Source organism: Bemisia tabaci, chromosome 1, assembly GCF_918797505.1.
Source record: "Bemisia tabaci chromosome 1, PGI_BMITA_v3".
Taxonomy (NCBI): domain Eukaryota; kingdom Metazoa; phylum Arthropoda; class Insecta; order Hemiptera; family Aleyrodidae; genus Bemisia; species Bemisia tabaci.
In genome coordinates, this window is record NC_092793.1 from 82,772,809 (window position 1) to 82,785,001 (window position 12,193).

The following is a 12,193-nucleotide window of genomic DNA, read 5'->3' on the forward strand; positions in this document are numbered from 1 at the left end:
CTAAGAAAGATTTTGAGCCCAAGTTTTTTAAAATTGGTCCATTCTTATGGATTTTAGAGAGGGGGGGATACTTACTTATTGAACGCCCCTCGTAGACCAGAAAGTTGAGGAAAATATGGACATTGGAGGATTTTTATGTTGGCAATACACTGTCCACTCATGTTGCCAATTTGTGAAGATTTATTTTTTGATGTACTTAGTGAGGTCCTCGGCTGTGACAGTCAGGGGAGGAAGAGCCCAGCAGATGAAGCGGCTTCTTTCGCCAGAGTATCAGCTTCCGTGTTTCCAGCAACGCCTACATGTCTCGGGCACCAGCAGAGACCCACAAGAGCAGAGACGGTCAACGCGGAGCGAGTCTCAAATTCATCGCAAAGCGAGGAACCGGGGGTCCAGGGGCACTCCCCGGCTAGAAGTGACAGCTCGCGCAGCGAGCTGATCACGGCTAGTGTATTAATGAGGGTAATATCTAAAAAAAATAGCAAGGCTCACCGCGAATGAATCGATGGGAAAAGAACGTAATTTACCCGCTCTGCTTTCATTAGGTACCAGGTACTAGAGAAAACGCATGAACTTGGCCTGTCGTGCCTAACCTTGAATTCCAGGACTCAAGACACTACCTTGGCGCTTGAACGATGCAACAGAAGCTATTCCGGATTACTGAGCAAACGATTCGTTTTATCCACACGATTCCCATTTTGGCACCACATATTCCGTCAGGAAATAAGCCCAGCTGATTCTCTGCCCCCCCCCCCCCCCACCACACCAGTGATCCTCCCCTAGATCCCGAAACGAGCCCTAAACAAAACCATTCGCGCAGAAGCGATTGAACAGGAATCAATCGGATCGGCTCTAAACTGATAAACACGGTTCGGTTTTCCTTACTTCGTTCCCAACAAAAAGAGCTCCGAGTCTCCATCCATGGTTACTCTGTTCTGAAGGCACTCCGCAGTGGGCTCGTAGGTTGTCAAATATATCAAACTGTTATCATCTTCTCGCTTCTCCTGTTCCAATCCAAGAAAAGGCTGCTGATTACACAACCCTGCCAAAAAAGTCCCATGCCTTTTTTCATGGAAACGTCTTGATTTCCGTGGTCATGGGAAAATTGGACGGAAATCAGGTGATTTCCATGGCCATGGTAATGAGGTGAAACCCATGGCCATGGTAATGAGGTGAATCCCATGGCCTAATTTCTGAGGCGCACAAAAACTGGAGCAAAAGTCATCGTTCTCACATGATTCCATCATTTTACTTTAGGCTCTACTTTAAGCAAGTGCTTATTAAAAACAGTCCCTAATAAGGGCAATTGCGATAGGTAATGTAATAGATTGCAGACTCACGACCAGCAGAAATATTAATTCCAAGTCAGGAAAATGTCTCCTTGTTGTGACGGTTCAGTTTTTGTGCAACCTCAGTTTAGTTTTTGGACTCGAAGCTATGTGCTGTAACATTAAAGTATATTAAGCTTAATTTACTTTAAAGATGAATAAAAGTTTAAGATTCAATTTGCATTAGAATGAAGCAAGCTTTTATTATTTTAATTAACACACATTAAAAATTAAATTGTCAATTTAACTTTTTAAAAAAGAAAAGTGAAAAATACATTTTTTTCCTATTTTCAAAGTAGGAATAGAAGCTATGGACAAGCGTATTGACAAAATTTTACAGTTTTACTTACAGAAAATTGAGGGAAAAAAAGAAATTCTTTTCACTGTTTGAAGCAGATTTACAGCTGTAATTACAAAAAAAATCTTACTTGCACCCAATGAGGAAAATGACACCATTTTTGCTGATAAGTGGTTTCGCAAAGTTAATAGTCCATTTTTATATTTTTAAATGATTTTTGAACTTGACCATATCGGGCATTCGGTGGCTTGTTTGATTACATTCAGTTAGTGCTACTGTTGAAATTATGTCCCTGTTACAGCAATGATTTTCCTTGATGATGTTGTGTTATCAATTATTCAATTTCAATTAGTCTCTCTGTATTTGTTGAAACGATGTACCACTTGTATAATCTGTTGAAAACAAATCTCCAAAAAGGCCACCAAATGCCCGACATTGTCAACTTCAAAAATCGTTAAAAAATATAAAAACGCAAATGGATAGATCTTGCGTTGGATTTTTTAAAGATTATTTAAACAAATAAGAAAAATGAAAGAAATTAGAGAAATGAATATAAAAACTTGATCTATATGGATAGATCTTACGCTTCATTTCTTAAAGATTATTTAAAAAAATAAGAGAAATAAAAGTAATGAGTATGAAAACTCGATCTATATGGATAGATCTTGCGCTTGATTTCATAAAGATTAATTCAAAACATAAGAAAAATGAAAGAAGTTGGAGAAATGAGTATAAAACTCGATCTATATGGATAGATCATACGCTTGATTTTTTAAAGATTATTTAAAAAAATAAGAAAAATAAAAGTAATGTGTATAAAAACTCGATCTAAGTGGATAGATCTTGCGCTTAATTTCTTAAAGATTATTTCAAAACATTAGAAAAATGAAAGAAGTTAGAGAAATGAGTATAAAGCTCAATCTATATGGATAGATCTTACGCTTGATTTCTTAAGGATAATTTCAAAAAATATATTAACATAAGAAATTCGAGAGATGAGTATAAAAACTCAATTTATATGGATAAATCTTGCGCTGATTTCTTAGAGATTATTTCAAAAAATAAGAAAAATGAAAGAAGTTAAAGAAATTAGTAAAAAAACTTAGATGAAGCAAAATTTAATCCGTCAATCCGGCTCGTTTCCGGAGGTATTTGATCTTGTCAGGAATTACATCATTAAAACATTCCATCCGTTCCTCCTCTTCGTCTGAATCAATAGCAGGATTTTCTTTCCGAAGCCTTTTCAAAAATTCATCTGAAACAAAATGCAAAAATATGACAAGCAGATGCCTTCTTTCAAGTGTAACAAAAATAATTTTTCCACTTCTTCTTACTTAACTTGAATTTTTGACAAAGAACCCATAATTGTGTTACAAAGGAAATTTGTTGAGCGAGATCAATTATTTTAAACTTATAATTAGGAGTCATTTTAACTATGTTTGCTGGTCAGTAGCAACTCAGTCTTTCACATGCCTGAATCTTGAATCATTCAACTTGTAACTACAACAAATATCCATGAGGTATTTCGAAATGTTTTACTTAACAACTTTGACCTAAAAAATAAGAAGAAAAAAAAAACTGGGAAAAGCTGAACTAGATAATGTAAAGGTTAAAATAATGTACGGACCTCTTAATACTTCCATTCCCTTTTTAGGAAGTGCTGGTCTTGCAGCTTTCTGCTGTGACATTTTGTATTTATTCTTGCCTCCGACGGCAGCTACTCCCTTGTAACTGCAACGACTTAGAGTGGAGGCACCAAAAATGACCATCAGCAATTGCCTTACATGGAGTGAGTCTCCAGATTTGCCCTTTCTCACGCCTCCCAATGCTACATCTGCTTTGCGGGGAGTCAATGTGAAGCTCATCTACCGAACAGAGAAAGAAAAACATTTTAAGAAAGTGAATGAGTGATGAAAACCTAGCGCAATTCTATTTGGACTGAGTTAAGCAGAAAGGAACCAACCCACATTTTGGAAAAAATTGAGTTATGAGTGGTTTTGAACTCAACCACTGCCCTACTATCTATTGCCAAAAATTCAAAGTTTTTGTTGGAGCGAATTTTGCAGAAATTGAACTTGAAGTTTATCTTTTACATTGAGTCTTATGCAGGAGCCAAAGTTTAAGCCTTTTTTTCTCGGTTCGATCCCGATGTGGCTTGGTTCCTTTCTGTTTAACTCCGTCCATTTATTCATTCTTTGATTTTCTAATTTTTTTAGCTTGGTAAATTACAGAGATAAAACTAGCATTTGCTTGACCTGTAAACAGGCAGTGAACAATTCTTGCTCATTTTTTTCAAAACGCTTTTTTAGATAGAAATGCAAAAAGCTGTAGGTCAGTTGTGCAAAGAGTATCATGATTAAAAGTACTCACTTCTTCTTCGGATTGACATTCTTCATCCTCAGTATCCTTATCTTTGTCAGACAGCTGGATGGGGCTACGATTTCCTTCAAAATCAGGTTCTCCATTCCCATCATTCTCTTCGTGTTCGTTGGCACTGATCTTTTCTTCAGGATTCTGTTTTTCATTGAGATCATTCTCCTTATCCTCACAATTCGCAGAGCCTGCATAATCTTGAACTAGCAGATCTTTGCCTACATCCCTCTCCTAAAATCAAAGAAAAGAGCATAAAAAATGACATTTAGAGTAATTTAAAAACTCAATTTATCGCGCAGTTATAAGAGTTGATGGCTATTATGTGAAACTAAGTAAATCGATAACAGCATCACACAAATCTCCACTCTCATTTCTTTTAATTAAAAGAAAATAATTCAAAGATAGCTTGAAATTTTCACAAAATATTCTTTAAGAAGGAAAGAAAAAGCATGAAGTTTCAAAAAATACCTATCATAGTAAAGTTATTTTGTAAAAATTTAATGTGTGACGAGAAATTTCCAACAACACAATTAGAGTTGCGTGTTTTTTGTGTTCAACCATCGGTATCCTTATGAACAATGGACCAAGGATCAATGTTTGTAGATTGCACAAAAGTGTGGATAGCCCTTGGTTTATTTATTTATTTATTTTTAAAGAAAATAAACAAACAAAAGTCCTGACTTCGGTTTTTCTTAAAAAAAAATCTCACCTTTTTTTTTTTTTTTTTTAAAAAAAAGAATCACAATTTTTTTGATTAAAATCTCAGAAACAGTCATCAATTCTTGCAAAATGCGGCAAATAGTATTCTTCCTGCAGATTGCGCAAAATGTAAAAGGTTTGAAGCTTAGTTGACCCCTGCAATAAACTGGATAAAGCTTTCAGTTACGTATTCAGATGAGACTTGTTACTCATTTGACAGGAATTCAGGATTTTTGAGTATCGGAAAAGGAAGGTTAATAAGACTAATTTAGGAAGTATAGAACAGTGAAGATTTGTAAAAAATTGATCCTAACCTGGCGATTATGTTTGTCACTTAAGCTGACAGACTTCTCTTTAACTTCACGCTTGTGTTTGTCACTTGAGCTGACGGACTTCTCTTTGACTTCACGCTTGTGTTTGTCACTTGAGCTGACAGACTTCTCTTTGACTTCACGCTTGTGTTTGTCACTTGAGCTGACGGATTTCTCTTTGACTTCACGCTTGTGTTTGTCACTTAAGCTGACAGACTTCTCGTTAATTTCACGCTTTTCCTGTAGGGGAAACGAATAGTACTGCTATCACAAAATGTTAGCGAGTATTTGATTTTTTCAAAAGAGACAAGTTCTACAAGTATAAGTGATTTTTCTCTTCATTTGCGAGACAAATTATAGAGATTTTCATGCCCTGCTCCTTAGAAAGAATAAATTGCTTGCAAAGATTTCAAAACAACGCGATCAAGTCACTCCAACTTATGCCATTCAACTAATTTTTAGTTGAAACGCACTGATTCATAAAATGGTTGTGGCCAGACTTGCTTTTCATCTATACCTAATATTAAAAAAATTTGTCTTTCTTTTCCTCCTTCTTCCCATTTCATTTTATCTGTAGAATAACTTTAATCTGAAATAATTCAACCAGTAGCATTCCTTCATTCCCCTTCATCCATCAATTTCAATAATTGGCCTTCAAGGAAGAGGCAATTAAAAAATTATGAGCGAGCCATTCCCAGACAAAAAAATTTCTGCAAGTGAAGTTTGTAAAAACCAAAATTTAGATTATTTTTTTTTCAGAGAAGATCTGATATTTCTCAGTTTTTACTTATGCATCCCTACCCGCCATCAGTGAGCGGAGAAAAAATTCATGCAAACTAGAAACAGCTAACAAATGCACAAACCCGATCAAACAAGTTTCTTCGAACAGACTCTTCAGCTTCCGAGGTCTGACGTTTCGGCTTTTCCTGTGGCGTCCCTTCCATTTCATACTTCCTCTGCCAGAACAAATTCAGTCTGGTTAATTCCTCCACTCGATTTTCCAGCTGTGAAATTCTACGTTCTGACAATTGCTGGTCAATTCTTACGTCTTTTTTGGTCAGGAGAGTGTCATCTGAGTCAGTTGCATCAGAGTCAGGCTCATCAGCATCCTCCGATTCTTCAACGGGAGCCTTAAATTTCTGCCATTTTTCTGTGGTTATTCCATCACTGGCTTTGCGAATTTTCCTCATTTTGTACTGTGAGAGAGAAAAAAGATAGGACAGTTTACCTACAGGCACTGATAAATGAATAACAGTCACCTACACCTGCACTGCTGCAGTTTTTTTTACCTAGTTATTATTCAGTTCAAACCAACCAAGAATTATGGGAAATCTTAAGATTCTTGCAATCCGGTTACATACTCAGGTCCTCTGAGACAAACTTGTTCAAGAGCTTGGTAAGTAAAGTTCAACGCAGCTCCCCACCACTTCTCTTATCGATCAGATTTCCTCATTATGATGATGCTTTTCAATATAGACATTGAGACAAAAGAAAAGCAAAAAAAGCATTTACTGCAGGACAGTGAGGAGATTAACAATTTAAATTTGTCTTATTTAAATTGCATATCAAATTCTTATCTAAACTTACATTTGATTGAATTGGACAGTGCAAGACAAGCTTTCATGAGAGGACCAATAATGGGCTTCCTAGTGTGATTAAGCAATATTAAATATTAATTTTGATAATGTAAGGTGCATTGTTTACCTTCGAAACATATGAAGGATCCCTTTTTCGTGGATTCGTTTTATTTTTCTGGGAATTCTTTGCAGCAATGACTTTGTCAGTAGGAATACAGATTCGTTTGCTTTTCAAGGCCTTTTCTAATGCAGCAGCTGAATCTAGAAAAAAGAAAAGGATTCAGATGCAAGGCACACACAAAATGCAAATAATGATAGTTTAACAGGCCAACCCTCTTCTAATATCTATTTTTTCAGAAATGAAGGAGTTTGGGAACAGCAAGTAAGAGTCACTTCAGGGTGGCCAGCGATTTTCAATTTACCATTTTCTCGACTTTATCCTTGACTTCTTAGGCGCAATCTTTAATATCCGAGCAAGAGTTTGTGGAATGCGTCGTTAGAAGTTCGTGCGCAGATGCAACTAAAATTGAAAAAAATGTGAAAGAAAAGAAGACAGAGCCTGTCCATCTGCAAATTTTAAGTATCAAAATGCTCTAAAAATTACCAAGTAACAACGCCATGCAATATTGTTGGTGAAGCCTCAATTACAGATTATCCACTAAGGCATGTAAAGCCAATTCCTACTTCGCATTCCTGGCCATTTGAGAAATCGTTTGAGAGTGTGCAAGAAATAGCTGCATTCTGCCGAGAGGAAACATTCGCCCTGTATTGGCATGCATTAAATGATTTTTCATTTCATTTAAAATATGATTCTGTCGTACACGTTTGTTACACTTGATCAAACTTGCCTAAAAATTCTATGCCTGGAAAAATTCATTTTCTCAAGTTAAAAAATCAATTATTTACAGTGCGTCCCTTTATGCCCTGTGTGTTCTCTGCAGTTACCAGATAACCTCAAATAAGTAGTTGCCAGGAGTGCTGAATAGGAATTGGTTGAGCCAATGAGTAGTCGCTGGGCTTGTGCAATTTGAATTACACAGCAGCTAGTCGCTTTAAATTTTCAATCAACAAATTTGTTGATCCACAAATGTGGTAAAAGTATTTTTGGGTGCAAGATACTCAACAACCCGAGGACTTCATGAACACAAACTAACAGCTGAATAACGCGACACATATCGCTACATGAGAAAGTACAATTGACTTGGCTTTGCTTACCAGCTACTTGCAATATGAGGGCCTTGTAGTAGCCAGGCATGGCAGACGATTGTCCTCTTTGATGTGTCTCCTTTTCATTATCTAAGTCCAAAAGCACCCCTTGAGATCTGAGGATCGATGTTGGCGTGTCAGCCGATTTTGGACTCCAGAAGACCCAATATTCTTGCCCAAGCGACCAGTTTTGAGCGTCAAAGTCCTTTATGAAAGATTGAGGCACCGGCATTCTATATTTGTCTACTTGATACTCAACATAAGCGAAAGGTTTTGAATGTTGTGATGAGACGACGTTTTTTCCAGCATGGGCCATTTTCCTCGTAATAATATAATATTCACAACGAGGTAAAATTACAATATTAACAACGAAGTCAAAATACAATATTCACAATGCCACACTGTCACTGTACATATTTACAAAGAGTTTATTACGGAATATTTATTTGAATTATCACATCGCGGAATCGAGCAAATTCACTAAGTAAGAACAATGCCGCCGAAAAGTAAGAGTGTGCAGTTGTGCACTTGTCCGTTACATCAGCGGAGTAATATCGTATCACCTTTTGCACTCTTGGTTGCCGAATCGCATGATCGCAGTACCAAACGCTGGTAAAATAGTTCCAATCGAAAACTAATATAATAAGGTATAATGAAGAGACAAAAACTCGGAAGCTGCAATGCACGAGGGTTTTTTTTAATTTTCTTTCTTTTCACGTCAATATTTGTTAGGAAAGTCTTGTTAGGTTTGATTGACTGTGCAAAGTGTGGCAGAGTGTTAGTGAGCGGGTCAAGTGAGGGTGTGCGTATGTGTGTGTCTGTGATGGCGAGGGTGCGTGTGTGTGTGTGTATGTGCTTTAGATGATTTTGTTATTGTGCGACGTGTGAGGTTATGTTGTCATTATCGCTAGAAAATAATAATCGGTCCGTTCACTATTTTCCTCCAGTTTTGTCGGTTTCGGTAAATTTAAATTGCCTCTGAGAGCGCCTCATTCGAAAGGTAATGCGATCATTTTCTATTGTAAACTATCGAGTTATATGTAATTAGTACGCGCTGTACTCTTCAACCTATCTTCGCTCATCGTAAGTCCGACACGGTTCAAGTGTGTTTTTGTGCAATTCTCTTCTTAACCCAAACCTTTTTACGCGATGTCAGATCCACCTGAAAAGCGGTTTAAAAAAGCTTATCTGAATAAAGGGTCTCGCTCACGGATACCCCGTTCAACAAGGTATTTCAGAGCTGCTCGTGCTAGAGATGCTGAGACTTCTATGTCGAGTGATGGTGATAACTCTTCCATGGCAAATATTGCAGCAGTTCCCCCAGTCAGCGGTGATTCTTTTCACCAGTTAGACTTCCCTTCTGACCCTTCGTCAAGTTCAGAAGAATCTGATAGTGATGATTGGCAAGGCAATGGAATTAATGAACCTGAAAGTAACTCTGAAGATTCTGCATTATCTGAGCTTTCTGATGAAGATCCTCAGCCTGACAATGAGCCACCGGATGAAGAACCTGACCCTGATTTTGATGTGTACAACCTCAACGCTGAAGTGCTGCCTAATGTGACCTTGACAAAATTTGAAATTCTGGTAATGTTAATTCATTTCGCCATTCGTTTTAAGTTATCTGATGCTGGAGTAAAAGCGTTAATCAAAATGATCAATGACATTCTTGGTGTAAGCATCATATCCCCCAGTATCTACATGTTTAATAAGATATTTACCTCCGAGAAAACAAAAACATCATACCTGTATTGTTCTAAATGCCTCTTACTCTTGGGCAAAAAAGAGGACTGTGATAACATGGTGGAATGTCCGGCACCCACTTGTCGTGAGCCAGTGGAACCAAAGTCTGCAAATAAAGGCCATTTCTTTGTGACGATATCAGTTGAAGACCAAATATATGAGAAACTACGAATTGATGGAGAAAGTCTACTCTCATACCGACAGAATAGGGTTCAAAGTGACGAAGTAATCAGGGACTCTTTCGATGCCATCACTTTCAAAGAACTAGAGAAAAAAGCTTCAGGAAATTCATCTTTTGTGACTATAACTGGCAGTACAGATGGTGCTGAGCCATTCGAAAATACACTTTCGTCTGTATGGCCTATTCAATTTTTTCTCAATGAGATATCACCTAAAGAGAGATTAGCACCGTACAATGTCCTCTTAGGGGGTGTTTGGTTTGGGAAAATTGCACCTTCGATGGCTACGTTTTTCACTGCCTTCATTGCAGAACTTCAGAAGCTTGCGGGGGACGGCATTACCTGGTTCCGAGCTGCACTTCAAAAACATGAGGTGACCAAAGTATATTGCACTAATTTCTGTTGCGATACACCTGCCAAGGCAAAAATCATGAATATGATCCTTTTCAACGGGAAATGTTCGTGTTACTTCTGTCTTCATCCTGGTGACCAACTTGAACACGACCCGATGCAAATACGTTATGGTTACCGTCAATCCTATGAGCCAAGGACTGATGCATCGCTGCGGAAAAATATGGAAGATGCTGAAGCAACTGGTGAAATTAAGGATGGTGTATTAGGTATGTCACCATTGTACTACTTTCCTAACTTCTCCCTGCCGTGGGGAGTCACAATTGATATTATGCACTCCCACATGCTAGGTGTTACAAAATATCTAGTTCTTAATATTTGGACAAATTCTGAGTACAATGCATCCAATTTTTATTTGACACCTGAAAAAGTGGCAGCTATTGATCGCAGAATTAGGGCCATGCATCCCCCGTCAAACATATCCAGAGACTTGAGACCCTTATCTTCATGTGCCAAATGGAAAAGTAATGAATGGAGGAGCTGGCTTTTCTTCCAAGGACCAGTCTGCCTTCAAGGAATATTGCCTTTTCCGTATTACAAGCATTTTTGTAAATTGAGTGCTGCAATTTATTTTTTTAGTTCAGATGCTATTGATCGACGTCAAATTGCATATTATGGAGATTTATTATCCTCTTTCGTTCGAGAATTTGAGCAGTTTTATGGCATAAACCATATGACCTACAACGTTCATCTTACTGAACACATCAAAGAATGCGTTACCAGCAATGGCCCTCTGTGGTGTTATGCCGCTTATGTTTTTGAAACTGGAATTCGTTACCTGTTAGATCTCATTCAAGGTGCAAGGAGTGTGCAGCTCCAGATCACGAGGCGTTTTTGTTGCTTCTCCAGTCTCTCAATTATTGTCTCATTATATCCTCCTCTTAATGAGATCGTCGTTGCCTATTGTGATTCTATTTTGCCCCTTCGAAGAGTAAAGTTTGTTGGGCATTGTAGAGAAGGCCTCACAATAGTTGGGAATAAATTCAGATGCAAATTTAATCCTTCAGCTGAACAAGCTGATGCAATGGATTTAGCGGTACCTGGAATTTTGGACAGTAATATCTATGCTGTCAAAAAAATTATCTGGAAAGGAGGCATTTACACATCTGAAAATCTGAAAGAAAAAAGGCGAGACGATTCATTCTTGCAGCTTTTGGACGGAAGAATTTTGAAGGTTTCGCAGTTTTTCTTTTCTTCTATCGACAACGATGAACTGTACATTCTTGGTAAACAACTTCGGTTTCAAATCAATAGCCGCGCAAGCTTTCATCTAAATGATTTCCATCTAAAAACTTGTGAACAGTACCGATTTGAAGACAATTTGGTCATCGTTCCCGCCACAACGATTCAGGCTAAATGCTTCTTTATGGCTTTACAAGAAGATGTCTCTTTCCTCGCAACTTTTCCAAATAATTTTGAAAGAGATTAGGATAGGTATATCTTTCCTTCTGAATAATTTATAATCTCAAAAATTATATCTCTCTTTGATTTATAGTAAAACATATAATGAGTTCGCTCTCAGTGTTTGTGCGCGCGGTTTATATACACACTCGTTGCCTGAAGGATTTCACTTTTCCTTGGATTCCAATCGCTATTATCCTAGAAACATAAGAAGCCTCATCTCTTCTAACTGCAAGTACTGAAACATTTTATATTATTTTTTATCAACTACATAGTGGCACTTAGCAGGGAAGGGCTAGGGGGTGATGTGAGTACAAAACTTTACTCTGCTTCGAAAAATGGTACCTACTTGTGATGCTGTGCTAATGATAGTGACAAGTTGAGTTGGCTGTAGACTCCAATTAAACATGTAAAAGCAAAGATAATATACCAAATTCTTGTGATTTATTAAAAACTAGTTTTCTTTTTTCTGGTAATCTTAGCTTGGTGAAGGTATATTTATACTGCTACAGAATTAGCCATGGGTCGACTCGGCCATAAGACAAAAATTGAATTTTGTATCTTAAAAAAAAACTCGAATAAAAATATTGTCCTCCTATTCATTGATAATTTTCGTGTCATCAATCAAACTCATCGAGATGACGTAAAAAGTTAGTCTGAAAAAGGTCAA

At 37.4% G+C, this 12,193-nt stretch overlaps 3 protein-coding genes across 5 annotated transcripts in view; 2 read left to right on the forward strand and 1 right to left on the reverse strand.

Annotated features, from left to right (window-relative positions):
• LOC109043984 (uncharacterized) overlaps positions 1–12,193 on the forward strand; it is a 247,270-nt gene that overhangs the window by 15,910 nt on the left and 219,167 nt on the right. The gene's annotated exons all lie outside the window — the stretch shown is intronic.
• On the reverse strand, positions 1,503–8,288 carry LOC109038114 (uncharacterized). The gene is made up of 7 exons (XM_072306302.1): positions 7,799–8,288; positions 6,711–6,844; positions 5,870–6,202; positions 5,010–5,246; positions 3,994–4,227; positions 3,251–3,488; positions 1,503–2,878 (listed from the first exon to the last, which is right to left on the reverse strand). Exons 1-7 carry the CDS (start codon positions 8,103–8,105, stop codon positions 2,742–2,744), a joined length of 1,620 nt encoding a protein of 539 aa, XP_072162403.1. The 5' UTR covers positions 8,106–8,288; the 3' UTR covers positions 1,503–2,741.
• Positions 8,669–12,039, forward strand: LOC140226024 (uncharacterized). Its single transcript, XM_072306303.1, has 2 exons — positions 8,669–10,331; positions 11,618–12,039. The coding sequence occupies exons 1-2, from the start codon at positions 8,939–8,941 to the stop codon at positions 11,731–11,733; spliced, it is 1,509 nt and encodes a 502-aa protein (XP_072162404.1). The 5' UTR covers positions 8,669–8,938; the 3' UTR covers positions 11,734–12,039.